This window comes from Budorcas taxicolor, chromosome 17 (genome assembly GCF_023091745.1).
Source record: "Budorcas taxicolor isolate Tak-1 chromosome 17, Takin1.1, whole genome shotgun sequence".
In the NCBI taxonomy this organism is placed as follows: domain Eukaryota; kingdom Metazoa; phylum Chordata; class Mammalia; order Artiodactyla; family Bovidae; genus Budorcas; species Budorcas taxicolor.
In genome coordinates, this window is record NC_068926.1 from 70,481,192 (window position 1) to 70,507,420 (window position 26,229).

The window sequence follows — 26,229 nt, forward strand, 5'->3', positions numbered from 1 at the left end:
CCTCTTTGCGACCCCCATTGACTGCCGCTCCTCCGTCCATGGAATTTTCCAGGCAAGAATACTGGAGTGGGTTGTCATTCCCTTCTCCAGAGGATCTTCCCAACTCAGGGATCAAACCTGGGTTTCCTGCATTGCAGGCAGATTCCTTACTGTCTGGGCTACTAGGGAAGTCCACTGGAACTTGAGGAAGACCGAACAAGAAGCAGGGGACATGGGGGACTTGTACTCAGGAAGGCCCTGCAGGGTCCTGCTTAGTTTCAGTCCCCTCTTTTCTTTGTTGTTGTTGTTCAGTGGCTAAGTTGTATATAACTCTTTGTGACCTCATGGACTGCAGCACGCCAGGCTCCCCTGTCCCTCACTATCTCCCAAAGTTTGCTTAGATTCATGTCCATTGAGTCAGTGGTGATATCTAACCATCTCATCCTCTGTCGCCCCCTTCTCCTTTTGACCTCAGTCTTGCCCAGCATCAGGGTCTTTTCCAATGAGTTGGCTCTCCACATCAGGTGGCCAAAGTATTGGAGCTTCAGTTTCAGCATCGGCATCAGTCCTTCCAATGAATAGTCAGGGTTGATTTCCTTTAGGATTGACTGGTTTGATCTCCTTACTATCCAAGGGACTCTCAAGAGTCTTCACTAGCACCACAATTTGAAAGAATCAATTCTTCAGCTCTCAGCCCTCTTTATGATCCAGCTCTCACATCCATACATGACTACTGGGAAAACAGAGCTTTGATTACATGGACCTTTGTCAGCAAAGTGATGTGTCTGATTTTTAATATGTTGTCTAGGTTTGCCAAAGATTTCTTTCCAGTGAACAAAGATCTTTTAATTTCATGGCTGCAGTCACTGTCTCAGTGATTTTGGAGCCCAAGAAAATAAAATCTGTCACTGCTTCCATTTTTTACCCTTTCTATTAATGTTTGTCATGAAGTGATAGGACCAGATGCCATGATCTTAGATTTTTTAGTACTGAGTTTTAAGCTAGCTTCTCTTCAATATTCCTCAATCCTTAGGGGAGCAGGGACTGGACAAGAAAGAGAATAAAGTTTCGGATAGAAAAGTGAAGTATAAATTCAGCAGGGAACATCAGTTTTAGGGGGATTCAGTCTTGGTCCATCAACGCTTTCCACATTCAGATTTCTTTACCATCACTGATTGCAGTGGTTCAAATAATGGCCACCCAGAGGTTACAGGTCTTCACCTTGGAACCTGTCAATGCTACCTTATTTGGAAGAAGGGTCTTAACAGTTGTGATTAAGTTAAGGAGCTTGAGATAAAGATACATCATCTTAGATAATTCTGGTGGGCCCTAAATGCCATCACAAATGTTTTTGTAAAGGAGAGGGAGAGGGAGATTTGGCAGACAAACACAGAGCAGAAGGCAATACGAAGTTGGAGGCAGACAGTGTGATTCCATTTACACGAGAGCCCTAGAGTGGTCAAGTTCGTAGAGACAGAAAGTACAGTGGTGATTTCCAGGGGCTGGGGGAAGAGGGAATGGGAAGTTACTGTTTAGTGGGCACAGTGTTTCATTCTGAGAAAATGAAAAGGTTCTGAAGACAGATGGTGGTGATGGTGGAACAACACGGTGACTGTACTGAATGCCAGTAACTATACACTTTAAAACAGTTAAGGTGGTAAATTTTACGCTATGTGTATTTAACCACTCACACACCCAAAGAGACAGGGGTAGAGATTACAGTGATGTAGCCACAAGCAAGGAATGCTGGCAGCCACTGGAAGCTGGCAGAGGCAAGGAAGGACCTTCCCCTCAAACCTCAAGAGTGTGGCCCTGTTGTCACCTGATTTCAGGCCAGTAGAACTGATTTTGAACTTCTGCCTTCCAGAACAGTGAGAGAACAGATTTGTTTAAACAATTTAACGTACTGCACTGCTGCAGGTGGGCCTCCCTAGCTGCGCTTGTCAGGTGGGGGCCACTCTCCTGCTGTTTGGCGTGGGCTTCTCATTTAGTGGCTCACGGGCTCTGGGGCGCGGTCTCTGCGGTTGTGGTGCACAGGCTTAGCTGCCCTGCAGTGTGTGGAATCTCAGACCGGGGATCGAACCTGTGTCCCCTGCATTGGCAGGTGGACTCTCAAGCACTGGACCACCAGGGAAGTCCAATTTCTGTTTCGTGGGAACTTGCCACTGAGTTCATGGTAATTTCAGACTGAGGAATCTAATACTTAAACTAGTCAACAACCTGATTCTCACACCTGTGCTTATAACCAGGAAAAGGTAAAGCAGAGAAAAATCATGGTAGCCCCCTCAGTCCCTCACTTTTACCCTTTCACTGTCAACAGGCCTCTTCACATCTCATTTGCACCTCATAGGTACATAAGACAGTCTTTGCCTGACTGTCCTTTGTCTCTCTTCAAATGGGAGTCACAGATGCCTGTGAGCTGTCCATGGTCCGCTGCTGGTGATGGCTGAGCTGAGACTCAGGATAGACACATGGGTCCCCTCCCCAGACAATCTCCCAAACTCACGGCCTCCTCACCTAGGCTGTCGACTTTACTGTGGGACAAGAGTTCGGGAGCCGACCATCCCACAATGTGGTCCTCAGGAGTGGCACAGTTTGGCCTGTGAGAGACGGAGGGGCCTGCTGGGGAGGACCTTCCTGGCTGGCAGGAGCAGGCTGGACTCTTGTGAGATCTGCATAGATGAGCAGTGAAAAGGGAGGCAGGAAGAGGAGATGGGACAATTCCCATTTAATGATGAGGGCTTCCCAGGTGGCTCAGTGGTAATGAACCCGCCTTTTTTGCAGGGTTCTCGGGAGACTCTGGTTCGATCCTTGGGTTGGGAAGATCCCGTGGAGAAGGAAATGGCAACCCACTCCAGTATTCTTGCTTGGGAAATCCCATGGACAGAGAAACCTGGTGGGTTACAGTCCAAGGGTTCACAAAAAGAGTCAGACACGACTCAGTGATGAAATAAGGAAATCAGCAACCCTCCACATCTTGGGTCTCTTTGTCCATTGGTAGATACTGGCTTAGCAATCTGAGTCATTTGAATATTTTTCTCCAACAGTCAGGTTTAGCTGTGAACCTGTGAGCACCTAGCTTTTCAGACTGAAGACCCCAATCTGACCAGAGGTTGTGAGCCTGTGTGGATTCAGGTGGGTTCTGCTTCGTGCTCTCACATCTGTCTTTCTTCATCAGCCTCATCTTCCCCATGTCAGGTTGGTTGGCCTGCTTTTTTCTCTGAGGTTCTAGTAACAAAGTCCTTTTAAAAGACCAGACCCTGGTTTTTGTTGGCCACAGGGAGGGCAGGAGAGAGGTGGATAGGATCCTCACCAATGAGCAGTGACTCAGCAGCTCTGGCCAGCTGTGAAGGCAGATGGTGCAGCACACTTTCTTCCTCTGGAAGCATCTGTTCAGGGGAAAAGAAAAAAAGAAAAGGTTAGGTTGTACCACAGGACTTTAAAAGGTGTACTATGTGATGGTTTAATATGTGTATACACTGTGAAATGATTACCATCTTCCAGTTAACTAACCTCACGTAGTTACCTTTTTTCCTTTTTTGTGTGATGAGAACACTGAAGGTCTCTTAGCAACTTCCAGCAAAATACTGTTAACTATAATCACCATACTGTGCTTTCAGTTTCCAGAATTTGTTCATCTTAGCACTTATATCCTTTGACCAATGTCTCCACCATTTTCTCCACCCCCGGCCCCTGGCAACTACCATTCTATTCTTCGGTTCTATGAGTTTCCTTTTTTTAGAGTGTAGGTAAGATCATACAGCAATTGTTTTTCCATGCCTGACATTTCATTTAGCACAATGCCATTAAGGTTCATTGATGGTGTCACAAATGGCAAGATTTCCTTCTTTTTATATGGCTGAATGACATTCCATCATGTAATATATATCACACCTTCTTCTTTTTTAAAATTTATTTTAATTGGAGGCTAAGTACTTTACAGTATTGTAGTGGTTTTGCCATACATTGACATGAATCTGCCACGGGTGTACATGTGGTCCCCATCCTGAACCCCCCTCCCACCTACCTCCCCATCCCATCCCTCTGGGTCATCCCAGTGCGCCAGCCGCGAGCAACCTGTCTCATGCATTGAACCTGGACTGGCGATTCGTTTCACAAATGATAATATATATGTTTCAATGATGCTCTCACAAATCATCCCACCCTTGCCCTTTCCCACAGAGTCCAAAAGACTGTTCTGTACATCTGTGTCTCTTTTGCTGTCTCTCATACAGGGTTATCATTACCATCTTTCTAAATTCCATATATATGCGTTAGTATACTGTATTGGTGTTTCTCTTTCTGGCTTACTTCACTCTGTATAACAGGCTCCAGTTTCATCCACCTCATTAGAACTGATTCAAATGCATTCTTTTTAATGGCTGAGTAATACTCCATTGTGTATATGTACCTCAGCTTTCTTATCCATTCGTCTGCTGATGGACATCTAGGTTGCTTCCATGTCCTGGCTATTGTGAACAGTGCTGTGATGAACGTGTCTCTTTCAATTTTGGTTTCCTCAGTGTGTATGCCCAGCAGTGGGATTAATGGGTTGTATGGCAGTTCTATTTCCAGTTTTTTAAGGAATCTCCACACTGATCTCCATAGTGGCTGTACTAGTTTGCATTCCCACCAACAGTGTAAGACGGTTCCCTTTTCTCCACACCCTCTCCAGCATTTATTGCTTGTAGACTTTTGGATAGCAGCCATTCTGACTGGTGTGAAAAGGTACCTCATTGTGGTTTTGATTTGCATTTCTCTGATAATGAGTGATGTTGAGCATCTTTTCATGTGTTTGTTAGCCATCTGTGTGTCTTTGGAGAAATGTCTGTTTGGTTCTTTGGCCCATTTTTTGATTGGGTCATTTATTTTTCTGATTGAGCTGCAGGAGTTGCTTGTATATTTCTGAGATTAATTCTTTGTCAGTTGCTTTGTTTGCTCTTATTTTCTCCCATTCTAAAGGCTGTCTTTTCACCTTAGTAGTTTCCTTGCTTATAGTTTTCCTGTGCAAAAGCTTTTAAGTTTAATTAGGTCCCATTTGTTTATTTTTGCTTTTATTTCTAATACTCTGGGAGGTGGGTCATAGAGGATCCTGCTGTGATTTATGTTGGAGAGTGTTTTGCCTATGTTTTCCTTTAGGAGTTTTATAGTTTCTGGTCTTACGTTTAGATGTTTCATCCATTTTGAGTTTATTTTTGTGTATGGTGTTAGAAAGTGTTCTAGTTTCATTCTTTTACAAGTGGTTGCCCAGTTTTCCCAGCACCACTTGTTAAAGAGATTGTCTTTTCTCCATTGTCTATGCTTGCCTCCTTTGTCAAAGATAAGGTGTCCGTAGGTGCGTGGGTTCGTCTCTGGGCTTTCTTTTTGTTCCATCGATCTGTGCTTCTGTCTTTGTGTCGCACTTCTTTATCCGTCCGTCAGGGATGCTTAGGTTGTTTCCGTGTCTTGGTTGTTGCAAATAATGCTACCATGAACACAGGAGGACAGATATCTCTTTGACACAGTGTTTTTATTTCGTTTGGATGTATTCCCAGAAATGGGATTACTGGTTTATACAGTAGTTCTAGTTTTAATTTTTTGAGAAGCCTCCATACTATTTTCTCGGGCTTGATTTGTTCTTTTCGAGACCAACGAGGAAGAGAAATTGCAAAAGGACCTCAGTAAGCCTGGGGATAGCCATGGTGGGGATTGCTTGCTGATGACATGCTTTTATTTTTATTCTTTTTATTTTTTTTAATTTTTACTTTATTTTACTTTACAATACTGTATTGGTTTTGCCATACATTGACATGAATCCACCACGGGTGTATACAAGCTCCCAATCCTGAATCCCCCTCCCACTTCCCACCCCATATCATCTCTCTAGATCATCCCCATGCACCAGCCCCAAGCATCCTGTATCCTGTATCAAACATAGACTGGCACTTCGTTTCTTACATGATAGTATACATGTTTCAATGCCATTCTCCCAAATCATCCCACCCTCTCCCTCTCCCTCAGAGTCCAAAAGTCAGTTCTATACATCTGTGTCTCTTTTGCTGTCTCGCATACAGGGTCATCATTACCATCTTTCTAAATTCCGTATATATGGATGACATGCTTTTAATTTATTTTTTATTTTCAGTCCCAGCTGGTGACTTCTTACACACTGTAGACAAATCCTCTCCTTCCCCCACCATGCTTGCCTTCTCCTGGTACATCCCTCACTCCCCTCTTACCTGACTCATTCCTTCTGTTTCAGGACCCTGCCCAAAGCAGACCTTCCCGCAACCTCAACTCATTCCTGGGTCAAAATCCTTGCTAGATATTTGGAGCATTAGTACTTCTCTTGCAAAGCACGTATCACTGTGCTAATTTTAGAAGTATATGTCTCATCTTTGCTGACAGTCTGTTTCCACTCCTGGGCTGGAAGCCCTGTGAGAAGGGCAGGAACCCTGTGAGTCTCATTCATAGCTATAACCCCAGTGTCATCGCACATGACCTGGCACACAGAGGCTGCTCTTTCGTTGCAAGAATGAATGAATGAATAAATGAATGAGTGCATTCCCTGTCTCTCCCTGGGTGCTACCCGTGCCTTACCCTCTCCGGCCACCTATGTTCTGCTGCTGCTGCTGCTGCTGCTGCTAAGTCACTTCAGTCGTGTCCGACTCTGTGCGGCCCCATAGACGGGGGCCCACTGTCTCTGGGATTCTCCAGGCAAGAACACTGGAGTGGGTTGCCATTTCCTTCTCCAATGCATGAAAGTGAAAAGTGAAAGTGAAGTCGCTCAGTCGTGTCCGACTCTTAGCGACCCCATGGACTGCAGCCCACCAGGCTCCTCCGTCCATGGGATTTTCCAGGCAAGAGTGCTGGAGGGGTGCTGCCCTAGAAAGGGTCAAAGAACAGCTGTGTGCCCCCCTGCGGTCCATTAGCACTTCTGAGCTTTCCTCCCACTCACGTTTTAAGTTTTCTCATTTCCACAAACTTCACTTTTAGAACTGGGCATGGGCTGGCTGCCTGCTGCTGGCAGTTCAATGCTGGACTTTTCCTGGGGGTGGGTTCACTTCTAGATTAGACTGGAAGTTCCCTGAGGGGAAGGACTCTGCTTGGCACAGAGCCAGGTGAAAAAAAGCTTTACTCAATGCGGGAGCCGATAGACATGGATTGGAGGTGAGCGGCTCCACGCTGTGGCTGATGGCTGAGCTCTAAGTCACGGGAGGCATCCATGGTGAAAAGCCCCTGCTCCCAAGATCCCCAGATGGGGAACTTCTTTTTCCTGTGGACAGGTATTATTTTTTTCACTGTTTATTCATTTCTTTAGTTGGGGGATAATTGCTTTACAGTGTTGTGGTGGTTTCTGCCATACATCAACACCAACAAAAATCAGACAAGGTACACAGGTGGTGGACAGGTATTAAGATGGGCCTTGGACATAGCCTCATAGAGTTTATTGTCCTGGGGAATGGATGGGAGTGGCCCTTGGAGGCAGTGAGGTGCAAAGGAATGGGCTGCTTGACTTTAAGCAGTCGTTGTGTGTCTGGTGGGCAGGGAGGGCCCGAGGCATCATAGCACCCTGGCAGGGTTTGGGTGGACCTTCCCCACTCTAAGCATCTCATCACCCAGCAAGGCTCCCCTCTCTAGAGGGCCTACTTGGGGGTTTCCAGCACCAGCCTCTGAAAGCATCCCAGCCCTCTTCTGAATGAGGCCTGCCCTGGCCTGGGCTGCATGATCACCTCCATCACTGGCTTACCGTGTGCCCCTGGGTGAGCCACGCCTCTCCTCACCGCCCTCTCTCTTCTGACTTCCAGATTAGACCGTGTTTCCAGGTGGACAGGCTGAGCCCCAGAGAGGGCCAGGGTCTGGTGAGCTCCTTGGGAGGTATTCTCTAGCATCTTCCCTCCTTGCCTTGGAAAGGTCCCAAATAACATCACTGGGTGAGGTGCAAGGCAAGGAAATAGCTCCCGGGGGGTCCCCTTTCCCAGTCTCGGTGTCTCCTTCCTTAAGTTGGGTTAGTCGTGCGTGGGGGTGCTGCAGGCTGTAGAGGAGCAGAAAGGCGGGTGGGTGAGTGGTCATCCCTTTGGCTCAGATACTGTCACCACGCTGACTTTTCTTCAGCAACATCCAGCAACTTCTGATTTTCCCCAGAATGTTCTCCACGGAGACCAAGAACTTGGCTGATTCCTGGGACAGTCCTGCATGCCTTTCACACATGGAGAAGCCAGGTCTGCAGGGAACACGAGACCGGTCCGCGGGCAGGTGATCTGCAGCTTCGAGGTCTCCAGCCCCAGGCAGCCTGGCTCCTCAATAGAAGAGCTGGAGCCCTGGCCTGGGTGTGGCCCCACAGCAGGCCAGGCGAGGCTGCTGGGTGCCCAGCAATGGGAGCACAGCGGGGTTTTGTGCTCCGCGGGCACCACCCCCTGGCTGGCCCCACCCCGCTCTCTGGAGAGCCTTTACCTACCCGCCCACCTCCTGCCAACGGCTCTGCCAGCTCCTCCTCATTCTGCACTCAGAGTTGCTCCCTGACCAGCGCTGGGGCCCCTGAACGACAGTCCTGCTGCCAGACTCCACGGGTCCCCTCCCCGGGCTGATGATTAACCTGGAGGCCGCATAAGGAACCAACAGCCCGGGCAGGAGGGACGCGTTGCAGCTGCCACTATGGACAGCAGCACCTGGAGCCCCCCGGCCACGGCCACCGCCGAGCCCCTCCAGGCCTACGAGCGCATCCGCAATGCAGCTGACATCTCTGTCATCGTCATCTACTTCGTGGTGGTGATGGCTGTCGGGCTGTGGGTAGGTGGGGGGTTCTGAAACACGGGGTTTGAGAGTGCAAGGGCCAAGGGGAAGGAGGGAGAAGGGGGCCTATGGAAAAGCCACGGTCTTGGTGAAGCCCGAGGAAGGGAGGGTGGGCTGAGGGTGTGTGGAGCCAGGTGGAAGTGACTTGGAAACGTCTGAGAGGAGTTCAGGGGGCACCATGTGAGGTGAGGGGCAAGCAAGGGTGAGCAGAAGTGAAAGGATGCTGGTCAGTGTCCAGGGACGCTCCTGCATCCCAGGCCAGTGGGCAGAGAAGGAGAGTGAGAGATTGGAGAGGTTGGGGGCTTGAGAGGCAGCAGAGGACCAGCTTGAAGCTGCAGGGAGGGTCCCAGGGCTGAGCAGTGAGCCCCAGGGAGGTGACTACCTCCTGCCTTTAGTCAGATGGAAGAGAAACAGGTGGGTCGGGAAGGACACTGTGCCTGCCAGCTGCAGATGCTCTGGGGCGGCCCCTCCTGGGAGAGGCCCTGTGCCCCGTGCAGGGGCTGGAGTGAGAGCGAGCTGGGAAAGCTGGGCCCAGGGAGACGAGGAGGAGGAGGAGGAAGGCCGGAGCGTGGCCTGGGCTGGGCTGGGGAGAGGGAAGCGACTGGGCTCCCTCTCGGGACTCTGGGGACACACCAAACCAGAGAAACTTGTTCTTAGCAGTCCTGAACCTGGAAATTTCACTTGGGACAGACTCTGGCACACCTAGCAACTGGAAGACAGGTGTTTTAAGTGCGAACATCTTCCAGTCACTCTCAAAGGCCTTCATGGGGGGTGACAGGCCAGGAAGCCGAGGTGCTAGCAGCTGATTGAAGTCTTTTGACTTAGAGGAGAAGAGAGTGGACATTAACCCCTTCATGGTCATAGAGTGTTTTTTTTTTTTTTTAACAGAAAAAGGGAAGTATTGATTTTTAAAAAGAAAAGTGTAATTTAAAAAGAAACCAGATGTGATTGAAGGCCTCAAGTGTCACAAGGGGTCTATGTGACTGATTCTTGCCCAGTAGCCTCAGCTTCCTAGACTCTGTGGAAAGTCCAGCCAGGGGCCAAGGTTCTCAGGTTTAGCACTGGCTTCTACACCTTCCAGTGTTCTTTCAATGTTGGTAACTCTGCCCAGTCTCAGTTTATTCAGCTGTGTAATGGGTACGATCTTACCTGTTCTTATGACTCCTCATAAATGGCTGTGAGGGTCTGGGAGATGCATCTGAAAGTTCATTATGGATTCTGGGAATCTTTTAAAAATATAATTGGGTTGACCAAGAAGTTCATTTGTGTTTGTCCAACATCTTACAGAAAAAACCAAACAAACTTTTTGGCTCACCCAATACTATCATTTGCTCTCCAGGGTATGAGTCGGACCCTGAATGATTTTTGTTCTTTTAAGTAAAATGGGCAAAAGTGGTCAGATGGGTAGGACATCTCAAGCCTACCACCAGGAGGGGAGGAATGCTAATCCTCATTTTACAGAATAAGAAATCGAAGCTCTGTGTGATTGTGATTTGCCTGAGGTTGTGATTCGTGGAGCTCGGGTCACTGACTCTCTGTTTCCCATGGCACCATGTGCTCCTCCACCCTGCCTGCCTTCATCCTCACCCCAGCTTGTGTTAGTAAGTGCTGCAAGTGAGCTGGGAATCCATCGTTTGCTAGCTGTACCTCCTGTCTCCCTGACAATTGTCGATGAGCTCAACTCCCCTAACCAATCTCATTTTAGCCCGGCCAGTCCCGATGGTTATGGTGTTTACACTTCTCAGATGTCTCTGAATTCTTATTCCTTGTCTTATTAAATGCTGCCTAATGAGCCTGTCAGTGTCTGTCTACAGTTAGTCTTTCGCTATTAGTCATTGCCTCCCACCCCCTGATCATTTAACATGCTGGCTTTCTTCTAATTTAAGTTTCTTTTTTCCAATGGAGTGTCAAGAGTGGTTTGGCTCAGGGACGGATATCCTGACTCCTGTGTGATCTCCAGGCTGCAGAAACAGCGATCCAGGCCCACTGTGCTTCCCCAACTTAGAAAAGGCACCCAGGCCAACCTCCCTTTGTCCATCCCTGTCACTTCCAATATTTTTTTTTTTTTAAATCCTTTTAATCACTGGAAAATGCTGTCTCATTTCTTATTTCTTTAGGGTATAGTTCCATATGTCTTTCACCACTTTCTATGGGGAATTTTGTATCCTTTTCGGCTGACTATTCCTTCTGGAAGACTTAAGATATCCTGAAACCCTTTGTGCTTGCTTTGCTAAACTACAGCCCACGGACCAAATCTGGCCCACAGCCTATTTTTGTATGGCTTACAAGTTAAGATTAAAAAAAAAAAAAATGCTTTTCAGGGGTTGTAGAAAACCAAACCAAACAAAAAGAATATGTAGTGGAGATCATATATATCCCGCAAGGCCTAAACTATTTACTACCTGGCCCTTTTTCTTAGAGTGTCCAAGGTAGCTCCATGGTAAAGAATCTGCCTGCTGATGCAGGAGATGCAGGAGATGAGGGTTTGATCCCTGGGCTGGAAAATCCCATGGACAGAGGAGCCTGGTGGGCTACAGTCCATGGGGTTGCAAAGAGTTGGACACACCTGAGCACTAACTCACATCACATGTCCTTTTTCTTAATGGAAAAAAATGTACTGACCCCTGCTTTATGCAGCATTTGCATTAATAGCATCATTGGATGCCTGAGTCGTGGCGGGGGAGCCCAAAATTTCTATTTAACAGACGAGGAGCAGAGAGGGTGACTAGAAGGCACTCAGAGGAATCAGCCCCAGGGCTGGGACCAGAGCCCAGAACTTTCGATGCCAAAGGCAGTGCTGTTTCCAATATGTCACCCTTCCCCCTCCCTAAGACTCTGTCCTTTCTGGGGACGCCCTCTCCATGGTCCTTACCACTGCTTCCACTGCTGCAGTGTCCCTCACATATTCTCAGAAAGCGGAGGCCTAACTTGATCATGCTCAACCCTCTTCATCCTATTCGCAAATCTCTTGTTTAAACCACTGGACAAAATCACCTTGACAAATTGTCAGCATGTGTGTGTACTCAGTTGCATCCAACTCTTTGTGACCCTATGGCCTCTAGCCCGCCAGGCTTCTCTGTCTGTGGGATTTTCCAGGCAAGAATACTGGAGTGGGTTGCCATTTCCTACTCCAGGGGATCTTCCCAACCCAGGGATCAAACCTGCATCTTCTGCATTGGCAGACGAATTCTTTACCACTGACCCACCTGGGAAGCCTCCAAATTGCCAGCACTTGACTCCAAAACTTCCGGCAGAAACCTCCCCCAGGGGTGCTATTTCCATCTCTGGATGACTCTGGTGGCAAGGAAGTTCTTCCTGGTACTGAGCTAAGACCTGATGTCCTAGAGTGTGGAATTGTTCCAGAAAGTAAAGTAGGTTGAAGAAAGTGCGAGTAAATGGGGAGACGGGGGGTGTCCTCTTGGCTGGCAAGGGTACTCTGTTCTGGTTTTCTATTAAGTTTTTGACACTTCCTCCCTAGGCCATGTTTTCCACTAACCGTGGGACTGTTGGAGGCTTCTTCCTGGCAGGTCGAAGTATGGTGTGGTGGCCGGTAAGTTTTCTCTGAAATACATATTTCCCTGAACTATGATATTCCCCACTTTCTTGTTGGCTCTGGGAGGTGGTGATTCTTTCTTCTTGCCTTTGATGCTGAAAAATGGATCACCTTCTCACCAGGTCACCAATTCACCTTAATCTGCAGTGGTAAGGGAACAAGCTTTAAAGAAATAATGCTTGACATTTTTTTCAAGGGATAAATAGAGGAAAGACTTCACAAGGAGGACAGTGCGGAAGAGCAAAAAGAGCACCTAGCCCAAGGTGATCTTGGGCACGTCTGAGCTTCCATGTCAGTTTCTATAAGATGGTAGTGATGATATTTACCTTCTAGGTGGATTATAGAAGTGGAGACCCTCTTATGGGGTAGAAACTCAGTAAATAGTAGTTCTTTTTGCTTCAAGTTCTACAGAGGAGAGAATTTCTCTGTCTACATCAGGAGCCTAACACTGGGCCTGATACCCAGGAGGCTCTCAACAAATACTTGAAGAGTAGCTGGAGGAGGAGCCCCTACTATCCCCAATCACGGTTCTCCTCATCTCTTGGTGGATTTGTATTTCTTATGTGTGTGCGGTGTTTTCCCTGACACTTGCACATGGGCAGAAGAATCCCAATCATAGGACGTACGCATAGAAGAGACATATGCAGGAAGAGAAAGTGGGAGGGCCCTTCCATCCTGTCACCCCAGGGCTTTGCTGGGTTATCAGATCAGCCCAATGACCGGTTCTATCCAGAGTTCTCATCGAAACTAATTTGACCAGATTGATCAAATTGTGCAATTCCTTGGGCCTAAGATAGAAGCAGGACTGGCTGGTGAAAGGGGAGTTAATGAAGCGTACATACAATGAGAAGAGAGTGACAGCTATGGAGGAAGAGAAGTGAGAAAGCAGAGACTGTCACCGTCATAACACATGGCACAGAAGGTAGGAGGAAGCCGTGACCTTCCTGCAGCTGCCCTCTGATCAGTTATTCGGAGATGGGAGTTAATAATTAGCATCTTGGGACGTGGCTGACGGTCTAGTGGTCAAGACTCCACGCTTCTGCAGCAGAGGGTACAGGTTCGATCTCTGGTTGGGGAGTCAAGAGCCCATACACTACACTGCACCATCAAAATGTAAAAGAAGCAAGTAAGTAAACTGGTATCTTCGCAGTTGCTAGCTTTATCCCTGAAGTCATTTCTCCTTATCTTTAAGGTGGCCAAGAACACTGGGCAGCTGCTGACTTCTGTGGGGGCCCCTTGTGGTGGTCTCTCATGACACATTTTATCTTCTCATGCTTTGGCCTTTGATGCTTTTCTAAAAGTTGTGACCACCAAGTTCAAGACAAGGCTGAACTGCAGTGTCCAATATGGTAGCCACTAACCACACTGACTTTTTAAATTGAAATTAAAATAAGATAGAAAATTTATTTCCTCAGCCACACTAGCCATGCTTCAAGTGCTTAATAGGTACATGTGGATGGTGGCCACCATATTCGATGCTGTGGATCTGGAACATTTCCATCATTTTAGAGAGTTCTATCGGGCACTGCTGCTCTACAGACTTCAGAGCAGAGGCTGGCACGAAATCTCAGTGGACTTGAGATTTGCTGAATTAGAAAACTGAGTAGGACTTTCAAGTTTACTTTAGTTGTTTGGAAACTGGCACCCCACCCCACTGAATGCTTCAGCACCCCCAAGAGTAAGCCTGCCATGTGTTCATACAGCCTCGGTTTGCATCCAGACCTCTTTTTACTTCCTTCCTCCCACCTTAACAGGAAACTCATATCTCTTCATGTAAACTTCCTAGGGCTGATTCATCAGGGATAAGGCCTTAGCTTCCACTCTCTGGGTCTTGGAGAAGCTGATGAGAAGGCAGGGGCATGGGGCAGAACCACCCTGGGAGACAGACATTTTAGGTTAGGCCTGGGAACACATCACATCTTAACCAGTGATGATGTCTTCCTTCCTGATGACACTTGGGTTTGGATCTGGGTTGAGAGTTGGTTGATAAGAGGAACTGGCTCCACCCCGCCCTGACCAAACAAGTCAGGTTCAGAGGTTTATGTGGGTTTCCTGTGGGTGTTGTTTTCCTTACTCCTGTCTCAGTGCTGGATTATTCTGACCAATGTGACATCATTCCTCTTTTGTGGAGAAGTCCCTGCTTCCTTGATGAGGCTGAAATTTTACTCTTCTTCTTCCGACAATGGTATCTAGGGTTTCATGAGATTATATGAAAGGTTTAGAAACTGCCCATGTATCCAGGTCACCTGGTGTACTTTTAAAAAATACAGATTCCAGGGCCTCATTCCAGGGTTCCACTAGATTAAAACACCTTGAAAGAAGGCTCCAATAAAATGCATTTTTTTTTTAAAAAAAAAGCTTCTCAGGGGCTTCCCTGGTGGTCCAGTGGTTAAGACTCTACACTTCCCAGTGCTAAAATAGGGGAATCCTTTTGTTTCCTTCAAAGTCTTAAACGTAGAGAACAGCAAGAAGCCCAGAGCTCTAGGAGAAGGTTCTTTGTGGAAATTAACCATGGGCAACAAATTAAAAATCTAACCTGTCTGGATGGCTCTATTAAAAAAAACATTTTTATTTTTGGCAGTGCTGGTCTTTGCTGCTGCGTACAGGCTTTTCTAGTTGGGGCGAGCAGGGGCTCCTCTCCTGTTGCACTCACAGGCTTCTTGTTGCGGCTGCTTCCCTTGTTGCAGAGCACGGGCTCTAGGGCATGTGGGCTCAATAGTTGTGGTTCCCAGGCTCGAGAGCACGGGCTCAGTAGTTGTGGCACACGGGCTTAGTTACTCCCACGCATGTGGAATCCTCCGTGATCAGGGATTGAACCCGTGTCTCCTACATTGGTAGATAGGCTCTTTACCACTGAGCTGCCAGGGAAACCCCAAGGGGATTCTTGACTAGGGATTTAGTGACCTCTGAGTCCCTCTCAATTCTGAAAATGCTCTGATTCCAAAAAATCTAGAGTAGAATGAGCATGGGCTTTGAAGTCAGCCCATGTGACCTGCTTCATGTATTAGTTGTATGACTTTGGGCAAATCACTGAACTTCCCTGAGCTTCAGTCTCTCCTATGGAGTAGGAGAATAACACCTACTGTGGAGGACTCTTGTCAGGATTAAACGAGATTATGCATGTACAGCACTCAGCACTGTGCTTGGCAGTTCAGTTCAGTTCAGTTCAGTCGCTCAGTCAGTCCAACTCTTTGCGACCCCATGAATCGCAGCACGCCAGGCCTCCCTGTCCATCACCATCTCCCAGAGTTCACTCAGACTCACGTCCATCTCATCCTCTGTCGTCCCCTTCTCCTCCTGCCCCCAATCCCTCCCAGCATCACAGTCCTTTCCAGTGAGTCAGCTCTTCGCATGAGGTGGCCAAAGTACTGGAGCTTCAGCTTTAGCATCATTCCTTCCAAAGAAATCCCAGGGTTGATCTCCTTCAGAATGGACTGGTTGGATCTCCTTGCAGTCCAAGGGACTCTCAAGAGTCTTCTCCGATACCACAGTTCAAACGCATCAATTCTTCGGCGCTCAGCCTTCTTCACAGTCCAATTCTCATATCCATACATGACCACAGGAAAAACCATAGCCTTGACTAGACGGACCTTAGTCGGCAAAGTAATGTCTCTGCTTTTGAATATACTATCTAGGTTGGTCATAACTTTTCTTCCAAGGAGTAAGCGTCTTTTAATTTCATGGCTGCAGTCACCATCTGCAGTGATTTTGGAGCCCCCCAAAATAAAGTCTGACACTGTTTCCACTGTTTCCCCATCTATTTCCCATGAAGTGATGGGACCGGATGCCATGATCTTCGTTTTCTGAATGTTGAGCTTTAACCCAACATTTTCACTCTCCTCTTTCACTTTCATCAAGAGGCTTTTTAGTTCCACTTCACTTTCTGCCATAAGGGTGGTGTCATCTGCATATCTGAGGTTATTGATACTTCTCCCGGCAATCTTGATTCCAGCTTGTGTTTCTTCCAGTCCAGCGTTTCTCATGGTGTACTCTGCGTAGAAGTTCAATAAGCAGGGTGACAATATACAGCCTTGACATACTCCTTTTCCTATTTGGAACCAGTCTGTTGTTCCATGTCCAGTTCTAACCGTTGCTTCCTGACGTGGGTACAGATTTCTCAAGAGGAAGGTTAGGTGCCTGGCAGGGGCTCAGTAAAGGCAAACGTTAACATGTGGAAGGAAGGTTAGGAGACTCAGGACAGAACCCCTCAGTTGGCACTTGTCAGATGCCCAGTACCTGGAAGCTGGCATTTATATAAAGCCATTGCTGCCACATCACTTAAATTTAACTTTCACATTGACTGTGTGAGTAAATGAACACGATTTATATGCAATTTATTTATACCTACTGTAAATCATCGATTCCAGCTACACACTGACCACATTTTTACAGCTCTGGGACTGACTCTGACAGTCGGTGGCATGTCACACTTTAAGTGGCAAGCTTTGTGCTACATGGTATGTCTTACAATAGTTGGTGTTTTAGATTCAGCAAAGTGTGGTTATAGGCTTCCCTGATGACTCAGACGGTAAAGAATCCACCTGCAATGTAGGAGACCCAGATTCGATCCCTGGGTCAAGAACATCCCCTGGAGAAGGGAATGGCTACCCTCTCCAGTATTCTTGCCTGAAGAATTCCATGGACAGAGGAGCCTGGCGGACTATAGCCCATGGTGTTCCAAAGAGTCAGACATGACTGAGTAACAAACACTTTCACTTTTCACTTTCAGAGTGTGGTTATAGTCTAAGATATAGTCCTTAAAAGAATGTTCACTACAACCCTTGGGCTTCCCTGCTGGCTCAGGTGGTAAAGAATCCACCTACAAAGAGTCGGACACGACTGAGCGACTAACACCTTTGGAAGCTGCAGAGATGCTTCAGGGGCTGCTTTTGCTCTCCTTCCCAGCAACACGGTTTTTTCATACTTTATATGAGGGGACTCTACTAAGATTTTGTTTGAGGTCAATGTTCTGCTAACTTATGAAATTCAAAAACCTCTAATTTAGAAGAAATATAATAATGATTTCCATTCTAAAATTTAAAATGACTTTAAAACTATTGCAGTACACATTTGAAAGGACAACACAGCATGCAAGAAAATGCAAATCAAAGTACTTTTCAAACTTGAAAAATAGTCTAAACTGCATCAAAACTATACTTTTATACTTCTAAATTTCCCTTTGGACTAAAATACAAAGTCAGTTTAAACCTGTCATCGGTCTGGTAAATTTATTGTCAGAATATCAGTTCTCGAGTGTACTGGCTCAAGGAGGACATCGCAGGGACCACAGGCTCTCAGAGCTGACGTCTCTCTCAGCCTCCGGTGGTTCTATGTCCCCTTCACCTGCCTTTAGCTCTGTTGCTTTGTGCTGTAGTAGGGTGAGCAACCCCCCAACCTATGTTTTGAGCTTCTGTGGTGGCTCAGATGGTAAAAGATTCACTTGCAGTTCATGAGACCTGGGTTCAGTCCTTGGGCTGGAAGATCCCCTGGAGAAGGGAATGGCAGCCCGCTCCAGTATTCTTGCTTGGGAAATCCCATGGACAGAGGAGCCTGGCGGGCTACAGTTCATGATGTTGCAAAAAAGTTGGACATGAGTTAGTGTCTAAACAACAGCAACAAGGGTGAGCAAGCAGAGAAGCTTCAGAATGATAGTCCCAGGGGGTTTTAGGAGGAGAGGACTTGCACTGACATTGGACTGATATACCTGAAACCCCAAGGGCTTGGATAGTCCTCCACGAGAAAAGCAAGTGGAAATCAGAGCTCATAAAGTCTGAAAGAAGATTGCACAGAGGAGAGACCAGTTTTTTTGGGTATACCTGGGGGTTTTGGTGACTTTGAATAGTACGGTTGTGATCTGTAACAGGCGGAGGTCCAGGCACTCTGGAAAAAGATTCCATTCCTAAAAAGTTAATGAGGCTGAGAGATAGAGAGTTTGTGCTTGACCCGGGGATAGAAGTGAGGGACCATCTGGAGGAGGAGCAAGGACTCCAGGGCTGCGTTATAGGAGGAATTAGCTCACAAAGATAGCCAGGCCGGGGTCTTTGACTCAGAAGTGTGAGTCACTTGAGGCAAGCCAAGCCCACTGCGAAACACGGAAACCTCGTGAGTAAAATGAAACCTTACGTAACTGTGGGCCAGGAGTCCCCTTTTCTATAGCACCATGACTTGGTGTGTTGATGAACAACTGCCTGGGTGCTGTGTTGTAATGATTTTTTGAGGGTGTAGGAGATGTGAAACCAGGAAGGTGAGCTTTGAAGGGGAAATTCCCCATGCCTTGGCTAGTGGCAGCAGAAATTACTCAGACAGGTAGAGCACCATGTACACAGCCCCACAGAGAACTTTTGTTTTGGAGGAGAGTTTGGTTACCAGCCAGAACCATTGGCAGAGCCAGCTTCATGGAGCAGCAGGTACAACAGGGCTGAGCCAACCCTTTAACAAACCTCATGGCATTTTCAAACACTTCAGAAGTTAGTATCCAAAGGGAGTGGGGATCTCACAAGGAGTTGGAGGATTTGCCTTGCCCTAGATTTATTATCAGGCCAATCATTAGCTTCTCTGAGTCTCAGAGAGTCTCCTCTATGTGGGAGATAGTAAGATCAAGATCTCAAAGCCTTGACCAGGGCTGGAATGCTGAGATTCCACACCACAGAGGAAGGAACCATCATCCTAGCCAGTCCATCACCAGTGGAGATAGGATGGTTGTGTGTCTCTCAATAGCCATAGTTTCTTTCCTTCCTTTACTATTTGAGAATCATCAGAGAGGAGCGTTTCACAGTGGTTTAGGCCACAGGTTGACAAACTTTCTTTGCAGAGGCCCAGAGAGTAAATATTTCTGGAGGCTATACAATCTCTGCCACGACTACTTAACCTTGCTGTTGCAGCATGAAAGCAGCCATGGACAATAAGATGGATGAGCATGGCTGTGTTCCAATAAAGCTTTATTTACAAAACAGGCAGAGGGCCAGATTTGGCCCATAGGCTCTAGTTTGTTGACCTCTTATTCAGGCCTGGGCTCTGAAGTCAGGCTGCTTGGGTTCAAATTCAGCCTCTGCCCCTCACTAGCTGTGTGACCCTGTTTGAGTTACTGAATACCTCGGTGACTTACATTTGTTTTCTTATAACAGAGAAACAGTACTTACTTGAGGTTGTTGTGGAGATGCACATTCAGTCTCAGAATAGAATCTGGCGTACGATAAACTCTTAGGTTTAGCTCTTGTTCTTTCTTCAGCTACTTATCTGATTGAATCCTCAGCCATCCAGCAAAATTGACGATTAACTCCATGAGTTGCCCACGTTTCCAGAAGATAAGAACAGAGCTAGGGTTCTCCCTGTTCTTCTGGTTGCTCAGGTCTCTTTCTCCTTATTCTTTGAGATGGAAATTTATGAGATCTATAGGCATGGTCTACAGGTTTATCTGAAAACCAAGACATTCTTTCATTTATGTTTGACCAGAGACCCTGATGGAAGTTTTCTGAGAAGAGGACAGCTTCTCATACTTCTTAAACTCTTTTGAGTGAAATGTATCTGATTTTGTCACTAAGTCTAAAACCTAGGGATCAGATCAAAGGTCAGCCACTTAGGAGTGGCCTCTGGGAAGAATCTGGTAGGCCTGAGACCTAAGTGGGAACTCATGAGTGAGAGGAAAAGCAGGAGTGAAGTGAATGGACACAGGAGAAGCAGAGAGCTCACTTGGGGATCAAGGTCGGGAAAATGTGAGATGGGAGACAGACAGGTACTTGACCTTCATAAGCCTGGGTGGAGGTGACTGCCAAGTCTCCAGGAAGCCCTCTCTTCCTGCTTACTGCATGAAGCTGTGTGTGCTTTCATTTATCTCAGAGCTGAGCCTGTATTTTCCTTAATCATTTTTTAAAAAAAAATCTCTTCCAACACCTAGTCCAAGGCCTTGCATCCAGTAGGCACTGAATTGAAAGAGTGAGAGGGAGGAGAGCTGTGTCCCCAGACCCTCAGGCCAGATCCCTTTGTTGATGTCACCTGAGCCCTCAGCCTACATTCTACGCTGGCGCAGTGATTGCACAGTGTAGACAGTGTTAAGAACTCAGGAGGTCCCAGTGAAAACCTGCCTCCAGCAGTGCTCCACACTTCTGTAACTATGTACACCTCATTTTTTCCTTTAGGATATATTTTTTTGTCTCAGTTTTAGCGGTAAAACTGGAAAACCAAGCCTGGCCCTAATCAGAGGGCCCGATTTTAGCTCATACAGGACACCGTGGTAAAATCTGGTGTGACCATGCTTCCTTGTTATTTCAGACATGTAGTTTCTCTCAGTTCGAGTCAAGATTTTGCAAAACTTGTCAGTTCCTGCATATCTGTGTTGCCTTCCTGGTAAGAGTTTTTTTACCTGCCGTGTCAGTGTCTGCTTAGCTCTTGAAGAACCTGTTCTCGCTCTTCCTCCTCCTCTTTTTTCTTTTCCTTCTCCTCCTCTTCCTCCCCTCTGCTCGCCTCCTCCTCCTCCTGTCTCTCGCTCTCCCCCTCATCCTTCTCTCTCCCTCTCTCTTTTCTGGACCCATTTCCCTCCCATTCTTCAAGGCTTGTTGGTCTCCTCAGAGGAGTTTCTCTGATTCCCATGCAGGTGGTCACTCCCCCACGTATTCTTTGTGTCCCAAGGCCTCAGCTGCCTGGAGGGTAGCCAAGTTCCTGTCCTCTAGTTTGTACGTAAGCTCTTGGCTTCTCCTCTGCCTCTGGCTGCCTTCCCAGCATTCTCCAACACGTTAGTACTTTCATCGACAGAGAAAGGGAAAAGTAACCTATAATCAATGTTGCCAGTTGGTGGAAGTCAGAAGAGTGCTGAGACTATCAGCCAAGATGAAGTCTTTGGATCACTCAAGTTAGAAATGTATCTGGGCTTTCCCTGTCTATCAGTGACATGGCTCATTTTGAGGTTGTTTCTTTTTGGGTAAGCTTTATGTTAGGGGGGTGATTTGGAGTTGGGATTAAGAACCAGGCTGCCTTGATTTGAACCCCAGCTCCATCCATTCCTATCTCCGTGGCCTAGGGTGAGTTACTTAGTCTCTCCTGCCTCAGTTTTCTCAACTTCAAAATAGAGATCATAGCGCCTACATCACAGAGCTGTTTTGAGGACTGAGTTAGTTAATACATGTAAATCTCTTAGAATAGTATTCAGCTAGTGCAATCCAGGTTGGCCATTCTTATCATCATCATCATTATCCCTTATCATCCTCCTTATCCCTGTGTCTCATCTCCAAATCCTCCTTGTTAAAGTATGAATTCAGCCATTTACTTATATTTGCATTGCTGTGATTTCATCCTACATTTGCATGCTGATTAGCTTCTATGTGTCACGTCTGTGTTAGGTCCTGGTATATATTTGTGTGTGTGCGTGACACAACTTCTTGCAAAATGTATCTAAAATTACAGTGGTGTGTGGTAATAAGGCAGTGTGTGTGTGTTTTGTTTTGTTTTTTTTGCTTTTATTTATTTATTTATTTTAAATTTTATTTTTGCTTTATTTTACTTTACAATACTGTATTGGTTTTGCCATACATTGACATGAATCCACCATGGGTGTATACGAGCTCCCAATCCTGAATCCCCCTCCCACCTCCCACCCCATATCATCTCTCTGGATCATCCCCATGCACCAGCCCCAAGCATCCTGTATCCTGTATCAAACATAGACTGGCACTTCGTTTCTTACATGATAGTATACATGTTTCAATGTAAGGCAGTGTTTTGAGTCTTAACCTACACAAGAGGATCAGGGAAGGCTGTTTTTAGATTGAGCTCTGAAGGATGAGGAGGAGGCAGCCGTGTGAAGATTGGGGAAAGAGCAATCCAAGCAGAAGGAACAGAATGGTCAAAGGCCTGAGGTGGGGAGGAGCTTGGGGTACTTGGGAACTGAAGGGTGGCCAGCGTAGGGGAGAGAGCATGCATCCTGATCAGGCCCTTCAGGTGAGGGGCCCTGAGTTGTCGATGATCCCAAGGATGAGTTTGTCTGAGTTTGTGAGAGGACTGGTCTCCAGATTCCTTGACCTATAAGTGCTGGCAGAGGACCTCACCCACCTACAGCCTCTGGGAAGATGACAGCTTTGGCAGTGGTTTCCTGATTTCACACTTGTTTGGTTCCTGGGACAAAGAGAGAGTTCATGAAGATAAGAAGTGAAAGGCCACCTTTGTCCATGGGGAATGTGAGTTGATGTAGAGTAAACAGAGATTATGATGACTCTTGAGACGGCCTGTGTCTAAATATTTACCAGAGCCTCAAGAAATGAAATAGCCTGAATGTAGGAACCCCACCTTCTCTTCTGTCCCCAACCAGGAAATGTCATCCCTAAGAGATGGTGAGGGTCAAAGATTAAACCTTCTCAAACTTCCCCTGTGAAAAGACTCTTTACTAGGAAATCAAGATGTTAATTTAGATTAGACCAGTTCCCCAAAGGATGAGGGAGGAATCAGAAACACAAGTGTGATCCAGATGCACACAAGGTCAGACCCCTCCTTGAGGTCTTGTTTTTACTAACACTAAGCTTCCAGGTCACCCTGTTGACATCTCAGAGCAGCTCATAGACTCTAGTGAGCCCCACTGTTTTTATGGGCTCTTTGTGGGCCTGGCAGGACAGGTTTATTGTCTCTTCCTCAGAAGAGAGCCATCCTGGGCATGTCCCCATTAAGAGTCCTGATGTCATGCAGCCAGTGGGAATCAGTGCAACACAGGGGCCTTTGGTCACTTGGTTCCTGCTGTTTCCCCAGGAGGAGGCTCCAAGGATTTGCTGTCACTCACCCACCCACACGCTCACTCAGGCTTTTACAGAGTGCTTGCCATGTGCAAGGAAGGTCCTGTGCTAAGGGGAAGCACGAATGGTCTTCAAGAGGTAGAGGATGTTTGGGGAACAGCACTTATACAGAAGCAGTTACCAAAATGGGGCCTGATAGGCACCGGGAAAGTGCAACAGGCAACACGTGGGGCAATGCCAGGGGAGGAAGAGCCTGGCTCTGGATGGTGTCAGCAGAGAGATAGACTGGGCTTCTCTTTGAACATGTGGGTAGTGTTTTCGCAGGTAAAACTTGATGGAGAAGGAATTCCAAGCAGAAGGAAATGGTCCAAACAGAAGCAGGAGGCAGGAAAGCCTCCTGAGTATGTCTAGGAGGCTGGGTCTGTGTGATTTAACTGGAGTGCGGAGGACTTGGAAGGCATTAGTGGTGGAGGTGCGGGGCTACTGGGGCTGGAGAAGAAGGACGGGGCTAGTTTACAAAGGCCACTGAGAGCCTGTAAGTCCTCTTCCCAGTTGCATGCCATGGCAGGAAAGAAGAGCCCTCCAGTTGGCACTACTGATTGACTCTGGTGGTTGAGGTCACCCTCTGGGAACTCTTATGACTCCATCTCTTGAGGTGACGAAGTGTTTGTGGAAGAATTTCCCAAAGAGCCTTTGAGTGGCTTGTGTAGATTTCCATCTGAATTGTCTCAATAACTTTCCTGTGGTGTGAGGATCCTCTGGCAGTCTTTATCCAACTGAGCCTGCCGGTTCTAGGGTTTCACCAGTGAGATTGGCCAAAGCTTGTTCCGGTTCACACGCTGTTCTCTTGGCATATGGGGAAGTGACAGTGTCTCCCACTTTGTAGCCTGAGTGCCATGGTAACAGGCCTTTAAAACTCTGAAAGTGTTAAAATAAAAATAATACTAAACCTCCCCCCCCAGACAACTCTAGAGATAAGTAGGAGATTCTTTCACCCCCAGTTTTTGATCCTCCGCATCTTAGCATCCCAAGATTGTGATTAGTCACTGCACTTCTGCTCCCCCTAAAAGAGGTCACAACAAGTTTAAGAAGGAATAGCGACTTTCAGTACAGTCTAGGGCAGGCTTCTCTAGCTTTACTGTGTATAAGAACCACTCTTACTCCTCTGATTTAGTGGGTCTGGGGTGGGGACTGAACTTTCATAGTTCTGAGCACCTGGCTGAAGCCAGTGCTCCAGGCCCACAGGGCATTCTGTGAGTAGCATTGGTGCAGGGAGCCCTAGGGCTGAACACTGAAGGAACGATCATTAGATGAACTGAGGTTTTCCTTTGGTTTGAGAGAGAGATTAGTTCCTGCTAGCTTCCAACTCCTGACATTAATGCAGTAAGTCCCCTACATACGTAGCAGCATGCCCCTCTGTCCGTGGGATTTCCCAGGCAAGAACTAGTTGCCTAGTTCTGGGCAACTGGGTTGCTCCCATTCCTGGGGTCACAGTGATGGGAGATAGAGTTCCATTAAGCCTAGCCATGGAAATACTTCCTCATTTCACAAGCCTTCACAGCTCCCTAGACACAAATCCATCCCAGAACTGGTGTCAGACGAAGCTAAACCAGAATCCCAGACATTCGACTAATTATTGTTTCCCCCTATTTCTGTGACTGCTACATTTTTATCTTTGTCCAGTTTTACTGAGGTATATCCCTGGGGAAGGAGATGGCAACCCACTCCAGTATTCTTACCTGGAGAATCCTATGGACAGAGGAGCTTGGCAGGCCATGGTCCATAGGGTCACAAAGAATCAGACACCACTGAGACAACTTAGCATGCATGCACTGAGGTATAATCGACAAATAAAAATTGCACACATTCCGGGTGAACACAAGGTGATGACTTACTACACGTATGTATTATGAAATGATTACCACAATCAAATTAACACATCCACCCCCTCACATAGTTATTTTTCCTTTTCGTGTTGTTTCGTAACTGCCACCACTAATTTTAAACTGCAAATGAGTTCTTCTGATTCCATTTCTCCAGGAAGCATATACTAAAGAATGTCTTACTACCAATTCAAATTTTATCATTTACAAAGTATTTAAAGTACGTACTGAGGTCTGACAATATGAATTTGACTTATTTACCTGGGTGTGATCTTAAACACTTTAAGCTTCAGTCTCTATATATATGAGATGATGTTTATAATAACAGCACCTGCCTGGAAGATCTGTTGGGAAGATTAACTACAATAATGTGTATAAATGCAAAGCATGTAACATTACATGTTATTTGACACTAGTACCAGTTACATTGATTTTAATTATCTTGTTATTAGATACCATATTAGTCCCTGAATGTTAAAACTTAATACATTCAGGGACTAATACTTTTTACTAATTCTTTTTGTTGTTGCTGTTTTTGTTCAGTTGTGTTTAAGCACCTTTATATTCTGGTCTGAACCTTTCTTTTCATATCCATCTCTTACTATATATCTCCATACACCCTGAACTCCAACCTTACTGAACTACTCAGTCTTGCTTAGAACACAGTCAACTGTATAGTACTGTATTGTAATAGGTTTAGAATACTTTTCACAGAAATAATACATACATAAAAACAAATGCAAAAAATAAAGAAAACACTTCAAATCTTACAGTGCAGAACCTTGAAAGGGCTTCCCAGGTGGCTCAGTGGTAAAAAATCTGCATGCCAATGTAGGAGACGTGGGTTCAACTCCTGGGTCAGGAAGATCCCTTGGAGAAGGAAATGGCAACCCTCTCTGGTATTCTTTCCTGGGAAATCCCTGGACAGAGGAGCCTGGCGGGCTACAGTCCTTGGGGTTGCAGAGTCAGATATGACTGATGACTAAGCACACACACACCTTGAAAACTACAGTAGTACAACAGCTGGCGTACAGGGGCTGGTACGCACATTTGCATCTTTGAAAGTTCCCAACTTGAAGGTTTGTATGCAGGGGACCGACTGCAGTTGGTGTGGAGAAATGAATTTGGCCAGATGTTTTCCTTGTGGTTTCAGTAGTTGTCCCTTTAGAGAAGGCTCATGGAAAGACATCAAATTTGCCAAATCCTGGGGGAATTAAAGGAAAGAATTTTAAGTGAAAGAGCCACCGTATTGATAATTGCACATTATCAGGAATCTAAATTGCAATGAGAAGAAACCTGTTTTTGTTAAATAGTCCAGATAATTTAGAGG

At 46.5% G+C, this 26,229-nt stretch overlaps 1 protein-coding gene across 1 annotated transcript in view; it reads left to right on the top strand.

The window, feature by feature from the left end:
* Window positions 1-8,613: 8,613 nt before the first annotated feature.
* Window positions 8,614-26,229, top strand: part of SLC5A1 (solute carrier family 5 member 1) — a 57,537-nt gene continuing 39,921 nt past the window's right edge. Inside the window, exons 1-2 of the mRNA XM_052655153.1 lie at window positions 8,614-8,748; window positions 12,230-12,301. Coding sequence (XP_052511113.1) covers window positions 8,614-8,748; window positions 12,230-12,301 — 207 coding nt within the window. The remainder of the gene's footprint in view (window positions 8,749-12,229; window positions 12,302-26,229) is intronic.